At 55.0% G+C, this 14,657-nt stretch overlaps 1 protein-coding gene across 3 annotated transcripts; it reads right to left on the minus strand.

Annotated features, from left to right (window-relative positions):
* Positions 1-3,799: 3,799 nt before the first annotated feature.
* FGD2 (FYVE, RhoGEF and PH domain containing 2) lies at positions 3,800-13,705 on the minus strand. Of its 3 annotated transcripts, none has more exons than XM_054087913.1 (16): positions 13,452-13,705; positions 10,890-11,154; positions 10,142-10,222; positions 9,494-9,642; positions 8,773-8,929; positions 8,508-8,643; positions 7,942-8,000; positions 7,365-7,511; positions 6,886-6,978; positions 6,482-6,561; positions 6,355-6,385; positions 6,153-6,245; positions 5,799-5,924; positions 5,447-5,593; positions 4,524-4,667; positions 3,800-4,407 (listed from the first exon to the last, which is right to left on the minus strand). In XM_054087913.1, the coding sequence occupies exons 1-16, from the start codon at positions 13,514-13,516 to the stop codon at positions 4,177-4,179; spliced, it is 2,004 nt and encodes a 667-aa protein (XP_053943888.1). In that variant the 5' UTR covers positions 13,517-13,705; the 3' UTR covers positions 3,800-4,176. The 3 variants fall into 3 exon arrangements, with proteins under 3 accessions (XP_053943888.1, XP_053943887.1, XP_053943889.1); XM_054087912.1 differs by having other exon boundaries at positions 8,508-8,646; XM_054087914.1 differs by lacking the exon at positions 7,365-7,511 and having other exon boundaries at positions 8,508-8,646.
* Between the last annotated feature and the right edge of the window lie 952 nt (positions 13,706-14,657).

The following is a 14,657-nucleotide window of genomic DNA, read 5'->3' on the forward strand; positions in this document are numbered from 1 at the left end:
AGAGCGGGAAGTCCCATCTCACATAGAGTGCAGCCCCTATAGACACCTATAATTAGGAAGTCAATATGCCCAGCAGGGTGGTCCCTATAGAGGGGGGTTGTGGTCCCTATAGAGGGGGGTTGTAGACCACCCCCGCTATGGAGCCTGTTGCTACAGAGCAGCTTTTAGGCCATGTAGAAAGCAGCCCTGCAGGCTGGGGCCGTGGGGTTTGATGGGGCCCAATCCTGCCCCACCCCTGGGTGCACATGGGGGGACCTACTGAACCCCTTCTTGGAGAGCAGAGGGGATGGCACCGCACAGAACCCTGCAGCAGCGCGATTGGGGGGACCCAAACGCACCCTTTACTTCTCTGGGTCCCTTCTGGTCACCTCTGTGCCTGCTCCACACCCTTGAACCCCTCTGCATCCCATTCCAGGTGGCGGTGTAGAACCCAAGGTTTGGGATGAACATGGGACAACGAAGCCCCTGCAAAGCAGAGGCTGCTCCGGTGCCCGTTCCCTCGGCCGCGGGCTGGGTTTTCTCAATGAGGGGCGGCCCAGCCCCAGCGCAGCCGCAACACCCGAGTTTCACAATGTATTTTGGTCAGTGTTTACAAGAAGAAGCTTTGGGGGGGGCTGCGGTGAAGGGGGGAGATTCCGGTAAAAGGCCTGCGAGCCTTCCTCATTCTTGAGAATAGGAAACTGCATGACTTCTCCGCAGGGTTTCGCTTTCTGGCGGGGAGGCGAAAGGCCAAACTGCTCGGCTTGACCATCGCTGGGAGGCAGCCGGAGGAGCCAAAATGCATGGGAGGAGAAAAATTCATCAGCGTGTTTGCTGCGTGTTTTGAGTTCAAATAACTTTTTTCCCCCCGCCCCCAGGAATCATGAAATGCCATCAATTAGGTCTCCCACCAGCCTGTCCCAGGGATGCTCGGGGCAGCTGAGTGTCTCCCAGGCAGCTGTCTTCATAGACAGGATGATGCCAACTCCATGGCAGCCCCATCACCCCCTCCATCCCTCTCTTTCCCAGAAGCCCTTTTGGAATTCTACAATCATTAGGTTGGAAAAGACCTTTGAGATCATCAACTCCAACTCCTGCAGCACACATGGATGCTGCAGCGGGACAGTGGTCCCCGAGGGCAGCCAGGGGCCAGGAGGGAGGTGGACAACAATGGGTAAAAATAGCACCCAGGTGCCCTCTGCCCCAGAAGCGATTTCTTGTTCGGTAAACAGGAAATCTATTCTTAGGCCCATTCATGAGCCACGCTCTGAGGCAGCTCCCCGCTCCAGGCTTGTTTTGTTCCACGCTGACACCAGGGTGACGCTGAGGTGGAGGGCCACCACGCAGAACCTCCCACCCCCACGGGTTTCCCCTTGCTCGTCCTTTCCCCCCAGCAGCACCCTGCACTCCATGGCTTTCCCAGGGGTTCTGGGGTTCCCCCTGCTCACAAGGCAGTGGTGGAGGGTGAAGGTGGGTTTGGAATCTCAGGAAACCCCCGTGCTGTTTGCAAACAGCCCCTGCCATGGGCAGGGACACCTCCCACTGGATCAGGGGCTCCAAGACCCATCTAACCTGGCCTTGAACACCTCCAGGGATGGGGCAGCCACCACTGCTCTGGGCAAAAGAAGAGTTTGGTGCTGGTCAGCCCCATACCGGGTGGCAGCCCAAGGGGCAATTGCTCAGGCAGAACTCCTCTCCCCTTTCCTTGATGGTATCTCTTAAGTTGGAGAGAGGATAAACCCATGATGGTTTGCCCTTTCCTGGAACCGGCTGAGCTCGGTAGATTAAGGAAGAAGAATGATGCTCACAGCTTTCTTCTGGCTCCCCAAAGCCCCCTGGAACAGCAGTGGCTCTGGTTCATCTTTGCTCCCCATCCTTTCCCTGAGTTTTTTTCCGTCTTCGCAGTATTGACCTCTGACTCACTTCCCTTTCATGGCTTTAAATTAGAAGGGGAAGGTTTACATTAGACTTCAGGAAGAAAATCTCACATTGAGGGTAGGGAGGCCCAGGTTGCCCAGAGCTGCGGTGGCTGCCCCATCCCTGGAGGGGTTCCAGGCCAGGTTGGATGGGGCTCGGAGCCCCTGATCCAGTGGGAGGTGTCCCTGCCCATGGCAGGGGTTGGACCTGGATGGGCTTTGAGGTCCCTTCAACCATTCCATGATTCTATGATTCCCTTCCTGCTCTCCATGGACCTGTTCAGCCCGTGACACCCCTGCCCGAGGCTGCCGTGCTCCTGGCTGCTGGGCTGGAGGTGCTGCGTGACGACAGGGAGCTCCCGCATCCCCCCGCTCTAAAGTGGCAACTTCAGCCTGGGCAACATTTTTGGGGAGCTAAAGAGGATTCAGAGATAGAAATGTGGGTCTGCAGCCTGCAGAGCTGCTTGAAACAACCAGAGGTTCTCATTATTCTGTCCACGGAGGAGAGAATTGCTCTGTGTCTCCTCAGCTTCCCTGCCCTGCCCCAGTGCAGCAGCACCACCCCGTGTGGGCTCAGTCTTGTCCCAGAGCATCTGCCCCCCCTAAAGATGGGTGACCCAAAGAGGTATGAGGGTGGAAGGTGCCTGTAGGCAGGCAAAGTCTGGGAAGAGCAGGAGTGCATGGGGGTGCAGGCTGGGGGTGTCTGTGGTTATGGGGTATCCCCACACCATGGGATTCAGCAGTTTGAGGCCAGCAGTGGTGGCAGGCTGGGAGAGGGATGTCCTAAATCCATCAGGAGGGACCCTGATCCAAGTCAAGGAGAGCTACGAGCTGGGTTTCTGCTGCCTGCTTACAGATAAGGTGATGTGGGACCCTGGTGACAACCTCACTGAGCTCTTTGGAAAAGAAACGTCTCCCAGGAGGCTCCTTGGAGTGCATCAGGGGGTTGCAGGTGGGATTTATCCTCGCAGTCCCAATTTCACAGCCGCTTTCCCAGTCCCGGGCATCCCCGGCGCTGGGAGGGCAAGGACAGGGCAGCGCTGCCCCCTGGTGGCCACCAGCGCCCCAAGGATGCCGCATCCTCCCCATCCCTTGTGGGGAGCCACCAGGGACCCCAAGGAAGCCTGCAGGCGACACCAAGCTGGGTGGGACAGTCGCTCTGCTGGAGGGCAGGAAGGATCTGCAGAGCCTGGACAGGCTGGAGCCATGGGGAAGGCCAACAGGATGGGCTTCAACCAGGCTCCGTGTCAGGTCCCACACTTGGGTCATAACAACCCCATGCAACGCTCCAGGCTTGGGGAAGGGTGGTTGGAAACTGGAGGAAAATAACCTGGGGGTGCTGGTGTTCCTTTCATGCTGTGCCTCCTTCACCCTCTGGGATGCAGTCAGGCCACATTTTTTAAGCATCATCTCCTCATCGTTAGGGTTTTACATGTAGGAAGGCTTTGTGAAGACATGGGGGTGGTGGTTGGTGGTGGCTGAACATGAGCCAGCAGTGGCCCAGGTGGCCAATAGCATCCTGGCTTGGATCAGCCATGGGGTGGCCAGCAGGAGCAGGGAAGGGATCATCCTCCCGGACCCGGTGCTGGTGAGGCCACACCTCAAATACTGGGTTCAGTTTTGGGCCCCTCACTACGATAGGGACATTGAGGGGCTGGAGCGTGTCCAGAGAAGGAAATGGAGCTGGGAAGGGTCTGGAGAACAGGGGATCTGAGAGCTGCTGAGGGCCCTGGGGCTGTTTAGCCTGGAGAAGAGGAGGCTGAGGGGAGACCTCATCGCTCTCTGCAGCTCCCAGAAAGGAGGTTGGAGTCAGGCAGGTGCTGGGCTCCCCTCTCAAGTAACAAGGGACAGGACAAAAGCAAACGTCCTCAAGTTGCGCCAGGAGAGGCTTAGACTGGATACTGGGAAAAATTCCTTCACTGAAAGGATTCTCAGGCAGTGGCAGAGGCTGCTCAGGGCAGTGCTGGAGTCCCCATCCCTGGAGGGATTTAAAAGATGTGGATGTGGTGCTTAAGGACATGGTGTAGAGGTGAACTTGCAGTGTGAGGTGTACGGTTGGACTTGATCTTAAAGGTCTTCTGCAACCTCAGTGACTGTGATTCCGAGGGAGGAGAAGGGAAATCTGGCCTGTCCATGCAGTGGCAAATATGTCACTGTCTTGCTCTTTCCATGATGAAAAGCCAAAATACAAAGAGGTTGGGGATCTGCCCAAGGCTGGCCATGAGCAGGATGGGCAGTGGGTGGTTTGACCCACCAGGCAGCCCAGGAGGCGGGCATGGCCTCATTCTGCTTCATCGCAGGAGTCTGCATCCTCATCCTCCTCCAGGTGTGTGATCCCCGCGGCGGAGCGTGCCATGGCCCTCATCCAGCACCGTTTCAGCTCCTTGGTGTTGGCCACAAAGGTGTAGACCTGCCGGGACTGCACCAGTTGGAAGAGGTGTCGGGAGTCACCCTGGGCAAGGTCCTTCACCTGGTAGCCCAGCAGCGGGATGGAGGTGTGGGCTCGGACATCCTGCCAAGAGCAGAGACAGTGGCCGGAGGCAAGGGATGGGCACATTGGGCTCTTGGATAAACCTGGATGAGCTCTTGGATGGGCACCCTTGCAGATGGAGCTGAGCCTGGCCTTACCTGGGGGGCTGCATAGATGTAGAGCACTAGAGGATCATCCCGCGGGATCACAAACCAGCCCCGCATGCCCCCCTTGCCATTCTTGTCCAGCAGCTGCAGGAAACTGCACAGCAAACTCTTGCCTGACACCTCTGCGGCTTCTTTCTGCCAAAAAAAACACCACCAAACAAATTTCTAAATCCTGAGTTTGAGGCAGAAAGGGCACTGAGCAAAAGTCATCTCCCAGGAAATTCCCTGCCTGCTCAATAACCCCCCCAAGCAGGAGCAGGTGAGGGGTGGTCCTGGCTGTGAGGGTCCTGCTGAGATGCCGTGGCAGAGGGAGCCTTGCATGCCTGGTCCCCAGGCTCACAGAGTGGCTTGGAGCATCTACCAGCCTCGCAATCAGCAGGGAGCAACTCCCATCCTTACTGCAGTTGTCACAGCCAGGATGGACCATGAGGCTGTGGACCAGGATGGGTGGCAGAGCTCAGAGGAATCATACAATCATCGAATGATGATTTAGGTTGGAAGGGACCTCAAAGCCCACCCAGTTCCACCCCTCCGCCATAGGCAGGGACACCTCCCACTGGATCAGGGGCTCCAAGCCCCATCCAACCTGGCCTGGAACCCCTCCAGGGATGGGGCAGCCCCCACTGCTCTGGGCAACCTGGGCCAGGGCCTCACCACCCTCACAGGAGAACATTTCTTCCTAAGATCTCATCCCAATTTCCCCTCTTGCAGCTTAAAATCATTCCTGCTCATCCTCTCCCTGCATTCCCTGATGCAGAGCCCCTCCCCAGCTTTCCCGGAGCCCCTTTCAGCACTGGAAGCCACTCTAAGGTCTCCCTGGAGCCTTCTCATCTCCAGGCTGAACAACCCCAACTCTCTGCTCCAGGAAGAGGGATAGAGGAGCAGGGCAAGGGGAGGACAGGGGCAGAGCTCACCTCCAGGATGCCTTTGTGCTTCTCCTCCTGGTCCTCGAGCACCATGTGCCCTGTCAGGAAAACGTAACACTCCAGGCACACGCGGTTCGGGCGGTTCCCATCGTACTGCAGCTCGGCCTTGTAGTCAGAACAGCGAGCGCACACCACCTACAACCATCAGATAGGGGCACCAGTGGGACTGGGGCAGGGCTGGGGCTCCCAGGGACAACTCCATGAGGACCTGAGAGGCAGGAGCAGCTCTGAGCCCAGGGCGGGGGTAACAAGGTGTTAGGAGAGGTGCACTCGTTCCCTGGCGGCCGCCTGAGTGAGCTGGCCAGGATGGAGAGAAGAGAGGGGGGACAGGGCGACTCACGTATCCGCAAGCTCGACAGTGGTGTCTTCGGCGCGTGATGGCATTGAAGGGCTCCTTGCAGCGCATGCACATGGTCACCAGGTTGTCCCGCACCCACTGTGGAGCTCGGTGGCCCAGCTTCTCTGTCTGAGGGTGGAAATGGCATTGCTGGAGCTGGCTAGCCATGCTCCAAGTGGTCCCAGCCCACCTGCTCCTGTCCCCTGCCCTCCTTAGCTCTTCTCCTCATCCACAGCCTCCCTCATCTCTCTTTAGGTAGAGAAACTGAGGCACAGCAAGGTGGGCTCGGCTCTCCCTGAGCTTCCATACAGGGCAGTGCTAGAGACAGGCAAGACAAAGGGAGAGCAGGAGGATTACCTTCAGCGCAGGGGTCTCCATCTCCAGCCCATGCACCGCTGTCTTAAAGGTCTCACTCCTCTTCTCCTTCCTGTCAATGGCATCTTGGAAGGCCTAGAGGGGAAGGCAGGGCTGGAGGGGCCATCGAGGAGCTGCCCCGGCACAAGGCATCCAGCTGGGGCGAGGAGTGAGATGTGCTGCCTCTCCCAGCACTTGGTGGTACCTTGATCCAGGCATTCATCTCCTCCCCAGACCTGAATAGAAAGGGAGACAGATAAGCTGCAAGGGAGATGGATAAGCTGTTGTCCCTCCTCCCCATGGGTCTGCAGGACCGTCACCTTTCCCCTCACCTGGCTTGCAGCTCCAGCGTCCGCTGCTTTCCCGAGACCAGGAAGGTGTGAGGGAATTGCATGTCATACAGCTCCTGCACCTGAGAGAGACCAACAAAAGGATGTGGAGCAGCTGAACTTACATCCAACACATGGAGACCTTCATCAGTGATGTTGGGGACAGGGACTTCTCTGGGGCACAAGCCTTTCAGCCTCTCGAATTCTACATGCACAAGTTTTCACTGCAATTTCACAGGATCAGAGCATATCAACCAGTCCTCCTCACCCATAAAACCACCCCGGCCCCAACTCGTCCCTCCTTTCCAAGGAGGTGTGGGCCAGCAGCCACATCACACCCCAGAGAGAGGTCTGTTCCGGAGAAGCCACGGTCTGGGGGAAGCACAATGACAAGGTGTCTGTCTGACCTTCATGCCATCCACATCGATGCGGAGGTGGACCTGGAACTCAGCGCCCACCTGGATGACCTTGGGCACGCAGTAGAGCAGCATGTTGTTGAACTGGGAAGCAGGGAAGAGAAGAGGGTTGGTTGGAGCCCAGCATCTGTCTGCTCAGAGCTGGGCACTTCCTGGCAATCTAGGGTCCTTCACCCCCCTGGGCTGAGCTGGTCCTTGGGAAGAATCCAGCCTGAAAAGTGACTCCTTCTGCCCCAGTCCTCTCCCATCCTGCAAAGGTGAAGCAATCCAGGAGCACAACATCCTCCAAGGGCTGCTGTGCCCAGAGGATGAAGAGGATCCCAGCTACACTCTACACAGGGTGCTTTGCACAGCTCTTAATTTGTCCCTTCTGTGTAGAGATGACCCAGCAATCCCAGGCTGTGCTGCCCCTTTTCCCACTCCTATCCTGTCTGCTTCCTGCCCCTTCCCCTGAGCATCCCAGCTCCCACCAGGAACAGGTACTTCTCCGATGTGCTGTTGTTGCGGGTGGAGACTTTTTGGATCGGTCCCTCCTTGATCAACTCGTTGGAGGGATCCACAATGTCATCCTCAAGGCCCAGCCGCTGATAGACCACCCAGAGGTTCTGCAGTCGCTCCTGGGGATGGCAGATGGACCTGTTTCTGTGGGGAGCTCAGCAGCCACAACCTTATCACCCCTGGGTCCCCTCCATCCCCACCTCCCATGCCAGCTGCTGGGTACCAGGAGAGCTGGCACTGATTTTGAGGGCATCTCCCAGCCTTGAAACAGCCAGTCAAATCATGGCTGATATCACAGATATGACTTCCCCAGGCTTGGGGTGATGGGATCAGGAATCAAGAGCAGGGTCTGACCTCCAACGCTGAACTCACAGTGCTCCTGTGATGTCCAGGGCAGAGCTGTGCTCACCCAGCAAGGCGGCCACAAGGAAACCATAGAATCATAGAATGGTTTGGGGTGGAAGGGACCTTAAAGATAATCTAATTCCAACCCCCTTGCCGTGGGCAGGAACAGCTGGAAAATCACTGCCTGTTGGGACAGGCACTCACCATCTCAGCGATGGCCGCATTCGAATGCTTGGCCACCATGAAAATCATCTCCAAGGCCCCTGCAATGAGAACAGAAAGGGTGGGAGTTAAACACTTTCTCAGCAGCCGTGGGAGAAAAACCCTGGGTCTCTCGTCTGGCGGCTGCTGCCCTCCCCAGGACACAACCCGAATGGCTCTGCAAGCGCCTGGGTTCAGCCCTGGCCAGATCCTGGGGGGACAGACAGCTGCACATTTATCACTCCATCCCAGCAGAACTGGGAGCTGCTCTGATCCACAGGGGTCTGATAGCTCCCCTGGTCACGGCAAGTGTCGCTGGGGGATGCTCTGGAGGGACTGTCCTTATCCTGAAATACCACCCATGTTCCCTGCTGACCTCTACAGGCCCTGAAAGGGCAGATTAATCCCTCTCCTTGTTAGAAAAGGGTCAGACTGAGAGGTTTATCCAAGGGCATGGGGCAGCGGGTGAGAGAATCCAGGTATCCTGATGCCTGATCAGGGGCTGCCACTGCCCCGACAAATCCACTATCCTGGTCCCCAGAGCAGGGAAAGCCATCCGGAGTCCTTACTCTCTGCATCGTCCCGATCTGGGGACTCTGGTGGTAGTTTTTGGACATAATCTTTCAGGAGGAGTTCATAGCGTGGGATCCTCTGCACAGGTTCCAGCATGTGGTGCTGCAGCGTAAGGTTAGCGCAGACCTTCCTCTTCTAGGAGAGAGACACCACGCATGGAGAAACAGTGACCCAAGCAGCACCCACCTGCTGCTGCTTCTCCCTTCTAAGGAGATTCTGGGAAGCGTTGCTGCAGTCCAAGACCTTGCTGTGGCCCATTACCTGGATGTCAGCAATGAGCTCCTGGAACGGCAAGGATTTCTCTGACCAGACGGTGATGAGCTCCACAGCCTTGTCAAAGTTCTTCACATATTCACCATACATCTTGAGGAACGGTGCAAGCTTCTGGATCACATCCCCGATCCGTGGGTTGCAGCTCCTGTGGGAGGGAACCGCAGAGCAGCAGCTTCCTCAGACCGGTGGGGCAGACGGATAGCGAGGGATAAAGTGAAGGGATGGCTTGCACAGGTTGGAGGACAGAGGTTTTTATCACTGCGACCTGTTGCATCCCCATAGAATCATAGAATCACCAGGTTGGAAAAGACCCACTGGATCATTGAGTCCAACCATTCCTAACACTCCCTTAAACCATGTCCCTAAGCACTTCATCCACCGTTCCATAAACACCTCCAGGGAAGGTGACTCGACCCCCTCCCTGGGCAGCCTGTTAACCCATACAACTTCCCACTCTCCAGAAGGGGAATGTTCCCAGCTGGTAGCCATCCTGGGCTGTTCATGACTGGGCACATCCTTAAAACACCTGAGATGTCACCCTCCTTCTCAAAATACCCTGGTGTGGGCTTGGGAGTGTTTTAGAGAAGTGCTTTCCAGCACAAAGACATTTGGAGGAAAGGAGGCAGAGCTCCCTGGTCCTTTTGGAAGACCAAATCCCCGACTCTGGCAAAGCAACCCTGGTGTCCTGCCCTCCCCTCCTGCAGCTCACCAATCCTCCATGCGCTTCTGTAGCTCTGGCAGGAAGAACTTGGCATGGAACTGGTAGATGGAGGAGATGTTAGAGAAGATCATTTTCACCACCTCCTCCGGGACTGTCTTCCCGTTTCTGGCTTCTTTCATCAATTCCATATAGAATACCTGGAAGAAAGAAAGGGTGAATAAAAAGGGTCAGAATGAGGCTTGAGGACATAATTTCCCTCCATGAGACTGGCACATTGCCCAGTGCAAAGGATTGACTGTGCAGGAGGGAAATCTCATGGCCCAAGAGAGAATCAGGGAGGACGGAAGCCTTTGCTGGGATAAAGATGCTCCTTGGAGTTGTGGTGTATAGGAAAGGCAAAGGCCAGACCCATTCTCTGAGCAGGAAGACCAGCAACCCAGCGTGGATCTCATGGGTACAGCTCCACTCTCTCCAAAACATCCAGGAAACAGTCTGTGCATACCCTGAACTGAGCCCGGGCACTGCCACAGGGTCCAAGTTCAGGCCAAGGAACTTGGGAAATTGGTGAGCGTGGACCTGTGCCATGGTGCCACCTGGTTTGTCAGCATGGGGTGGCCAAACCATCCTGGTGAGGATAGACGGCAGCAGGACTATCACTTTCCAGGCTTGCGTGGGCTCCTCTGCCCCCCAGCTCACCTGGTCGAGAAGGTGGAGGCGGTTGACGTAAGCCTGTTCTGTCTCCAGCAGCTCCAGAGCAATTTTCTTTTCCTCTGGTTCCTGCATGGGGAGAAGGACTCAGTCTCATGGGTTGTGAAGTAGAGTTTCCCCACCAGCCAGGGGATGCAGCTCTGCTACCCAGTGTTTACAGCCCATATCAAACTAGACCTCATCCCAGATGAGGGCAAAGGAAGGACCTCAACAAAGCATGTGGTAACAAACAAAGGCAAAACCAGCATATTTTGGGCTGTCGGGAAGACTGGCTCACATAGAATTATAGAATCACAGAATCATTAAGGTTGGAAAAGAACTTCAAGCTCATCCAGTCCAACTGTCAGCCCAACACCACTGTGCCTTCTAAACCATGTCCCCAAGTGTCACAGCCACACGGTTTTTGAAACCCTGCAGGGATGGAGACTCCATGACTGCCCTGGGCACCCTCTGCTGGTTCTTTACGACCCTTTCAGTAAAGATTTTTTTCCTAATATCCAACTTAAACCTCCCCTGGCACAATTTGAGGCCATTTTCTCTCATCCTAATGCTTGTTACTTGGGAGAAGATCTATCTGACTATGGGGAATGTATGCCCAAAGTACCCAGGAAAGTGCCACTTCTCTGCCACCCTATGCACCAGCCCTCACAGGGTAGGGACCAGCTCAGGTCCAGCAGAGACCTCAGCTCACATCCAGCTCACACGACTCCCTGCCTGAGCCACTCGCAGAGCTTACCTTGCTGCCAGGCTCCAGGTCTGTGTCCTGCTGCCTTCTCCAGTTGTCCTCACTGATTTTGTGTCGGAAAGAACGGAGGCATTTGAAGCTGAGCCCCCGCTGCCCCTGGTGTTCTTCCTCCTCCTCCTCTTGCTCTGCAGGGTACCTCGCAGCTGTCTGGGAGAGGCTCTGGCTGGCGGGGGATGCTGGAACCTGGTGGGGCTGGTTGCTTGCTGTACTCTGGCCCTGCAGAGCCTGCTTGTCCCTCCAGGCCAATTTGCCGTCCCTGCCATGGAAGAATCAGTATGATCAGCTCACCTGTTTCCTCAGAACAGCATCTCCCACTCAGTTCCCAGGCCCACGTTAAAGCCACCGTCCTCAGATGAAGGACCCCAGCACTGATGCTGCTTTGCTCCACTACAACCCTGCTGATACAAACCAGGCTCTGAATGGCCTTACATTGACCGAGGAGGCCAGGATCCAGCCCCTCTTCTCCCAGTGCCTCCTGCTGATGTGGTCAGTCCCTGTCCTGCTGTAGAAAAGCAGGATTCTGCTCTTTATCCCACCCACAGCCATTTATTCCCCGAAGCACAGCTCTGCCCTTTGTGGTGCTGGTCCAGCTCAGGCTTTCTGCCATGGAGCCAAAGCAGGGGGGCAGTAGCCTTGGGCATGAGGCTTTAAAAGCCAAATAGCCAAGAGGTGTCAGCCAAGAGGAGGGTTTGTGTAGGTGGTTTTGCAGAGGGGTAGTTTTTTGGTGGTTTTCTCTCTTCCTTTTTCTGACAAAGACAAGGAAAATAGGTCCAGAGCAGGCATGGGGGAGAAGCCACACAAGGCACAGGTCATGAAGCGAGCGAGTGAGTTGTCTATCATCCCAGAGCTGGTCTCTGTGCTAAATTGCTCTGGGCAGAAACTGGAAAGACATCCACCAGTGGGCAGCATACAGGAGTGGGATGAGTAGAAGGGGAAAACTGGGATGAAAATGGACATAAAACCACAAAGTTGAGGACAGGAGATGACTTGAGTGCCAGACACTTATCTAAAGAGGATGACGGGTCCATCTGCACGCTGAGAATCATAGATTCCCTGGGTTGGAAAAGACCTTTGAGATAATCAACTCCAACCATACCTATCATATCCCCAAAGACCTCATCTACCCGCCTTTTAAACCCTTCCAGGAATGGGGATTCCATCACCTCCCTGGGCAGCCTCTGCCAGGGCTTGAGAACCCTTTCTGTGAAGAAATTTTTCCTAACATCCAATCTAAACTTCCTCTGATGCAGCTTAAGGCCATAAGCACGTCTGTGAACTCGGGAGTGCATCCCCAGCCCTGCACACATCCCCTCTCATCCGCAGCGGCTGGAGTAGCCTTTCACGTGATGGAGAGGCTTCGTCTGTCCCTCTCGATGCCTCCCAGACCTGTGCTAGCCTAACCCTCAAACCGAGATCCAAGAGGGAACTTCTCTCTTTCTGTTTGCACTGACTTGGGTTGAACCGCTTTCTGTTCCAGAAAACTTGTTTCCAGGTTCCCCAGCTTCCTCCAAAAGTGGTTAAGTTACTTTTAATTCCTCTAAATCAAGCTCGTGCTTCACAATAAACAACAAACAACAACACAGCAGTGAAATGGAGGGAGATCAAATGCTGCAAACGGTTCCAACGCAACAACATCATAGGCCAAATCTCAACTGTGGGACCATAGGGACAACCACGCTGCTCTGGAACCACCCAGAGCACGAAGCTCAGGGCAAAGCATGAAGCAGAGATGCAAGAGAAGAAGTTCCTGGAGTGGAAGGAAATCTTGTGACTGACCATCTTTAAGAAGGGCTACAAAACTCATCTACCCAACCACCTGGTCTCACTAAGATTGACTGAAGGCACCTCACTGATTCAAGGAGGGGCAAAATTTGGCATCCTGATCCAACAGGCGGGGAAACTGAGGCACATACCACAACAACAACTCACCCCAAACCTCAGAATTACTTCTACACTGGGGCAAGGCAGATCCCCTCGCTCTGAGCTAGGCACAAGCTGTCTGTGGGTCCCAGCTCGTGCTCCAAGTGAAGGCACTGTTTTATGGAGCTGTCGTGCAGCCCAAAAGAAACTTGGTCTCCCACTTAACACGATCCTTTCTCTCCCCTTTCCTAGGAGCCACATCTCTGCAAACAACTGGATAGTGTGAGGCTGGTGCCCGAGGTCTGGATCCTCCCAGATGCTCTAGCAGTTAATTCCTAGGGAATTCCCTGCCTGCATATTTGCAAACCAGAATCTTTTCCCCCAGCAGCACAGGGCAAAGCATCCTCCAGCCAGGCTTGGCTGTAAACGTGCTGAGTGCAGAGGGAACAAGCGTGCCACGACGAGCCAGGCACAGAAACCTCCAGTCGGTCACGTTCCACTGAGGTTTTCCAACTTCTGTCCATGACCCACAGCAGGAGGAAGACACCAGCGCAGATCTGAGTGCTAAAGAAGAGCAAATCACTCAGCTTCCCCACAGCCTCCAAACCACCTTCACCGTGGCTTTCTCCCTTCCAAACCCTACGCCACATGGAGACTTAACACACTGCAGTGCCCAGGATGCTTCCTCCTTACCAGTGCTCCTCAAACACAGCCACCAGGTTCAACACGCTCCGGTGATTATCCCGGTTTCCTTCCATGGCTACTGGCGGCTGGGAGCAGGTCCTGGCTGTAAATGGGCTGCAGGGCTGGGTGCTGATGGCCGTGAATCTTCTTCTCTCCTCCTCTCTTCTCCAAGGTGTTTCTGGGTCCCAGGATGTTGTACAGAGAGGAGGATTTGCAGAAGGCAAAGACCATCTGCTGTCCTTACTGTGGTAGGAGAACTTGTCTCTGGGTTGGCCTCAAAAGAGGAAGCGCAGCAGGTTGCAAGTAGGAGAAAAGCTGAGAAAACACTGGGAATTCGTTCAGCTCACAGCAGAGATGCTCCAGCCCTCAGATCATCTCTGTGGCCTCCTCTGGTCCCACTCCAACAGCTCCATGTCCTTCCTGGGCTGAGGACTCCAGAGCTGGACGCAAGACTCCACGTGGAGTCTCACCAGAGCAGAGCAGAGGGGCGGAATCCCCTCCGTCCCTGCTGGTCCCACGGCTCTGGATGCAGCCCAGGACACAGTTGGTTTCTGGGCTGTGAGCGCACATTGCTGGCTCATGTTGAGCTTCTCATCCCCCAGCACCCCAAGTCCTTCTCCTCAGGGCTGCTCCCATTCCATTTTCCCCCTCAGCCTGGATTTGTGTCTGGGATTGGCCCAACGCAGGTGCAGGACCTGGAGGTTTTGTTACTGTTTTTATTCCACTGCCTTGGTCTAAATCCCCCCTTGAGACCAAGGGCATCGTTACAGCTATCTTCAGGATTACCAGGAGCTGCTCCCACTGAGACACGTTTTGCCCACAGACTGGATACCTCCTACTGACATTAAAAAATGCTGCGCACACAAATTGAAATTATGGTCTGGTTGCATTCTCTTTTCTGAAGTTATTAAATATACAAAACAATAGAAAAAATCAGCTAGAAAACTTCTTTTTAGAGGGCTCCACATAAGCCCTTTTGCTGCCTGTTGATTACTATTTAAAACAACATTACCATATTCAGGGTTGATTTGCATTTAGTAGCAAGAGCCTTTTTAAACCTGAATGCTGCATCTCCATTTCCTTCACAAACAATAGCGATACTGCTCATTTTATCCATTATTGCCAGACTGTTGACCATTCTGGGAGATGATTGGAATGCCTGTTGCTGTGTTTCTCAAAGCGAAGTCAAACGGTGTCTTTTGGGAGATAGAATAC

The sequence above is a fragment of the Cuculus canorus genome, chromosome 24 (assembly GCF_017976375.1).
Source record: "Cuculus canorus isolate bCucCan1 chromosome 24, bCucCan1.pri, whole genome shotgun sequence".
NCBI lineage: Eukaryota > Metazoa > Chordata > Aves > Cuculiformes > Cuculidae > Cuculus > Cuculus canorus.

Excerpts from the sequence above, each read along its gene's own strand:
- FGD2 (XM_054087912.1), bottom strand. The coding sequence starts at position 13,516 with ATGGAAGGAAACCGGGATAATCACCGGAGCGTGTTGAACCTGGTGGCT. Across the intron at positions 9,643-10,141 it reads GCCTCCACCTTCTCGACCAG|GTATTCTATATGGAATTGAT; the intron begins GTGAGCTGGGGG and ends TCTTTCTTCCAG. Across the intron at positions 6,386-6,481 it reads ACGCTGGAGCTGCAAGCCAG|GTCTGGGGAGGAGATGAATG; the intron begins GTGAGGGGAAAG and ends CTTTCTATTCAG.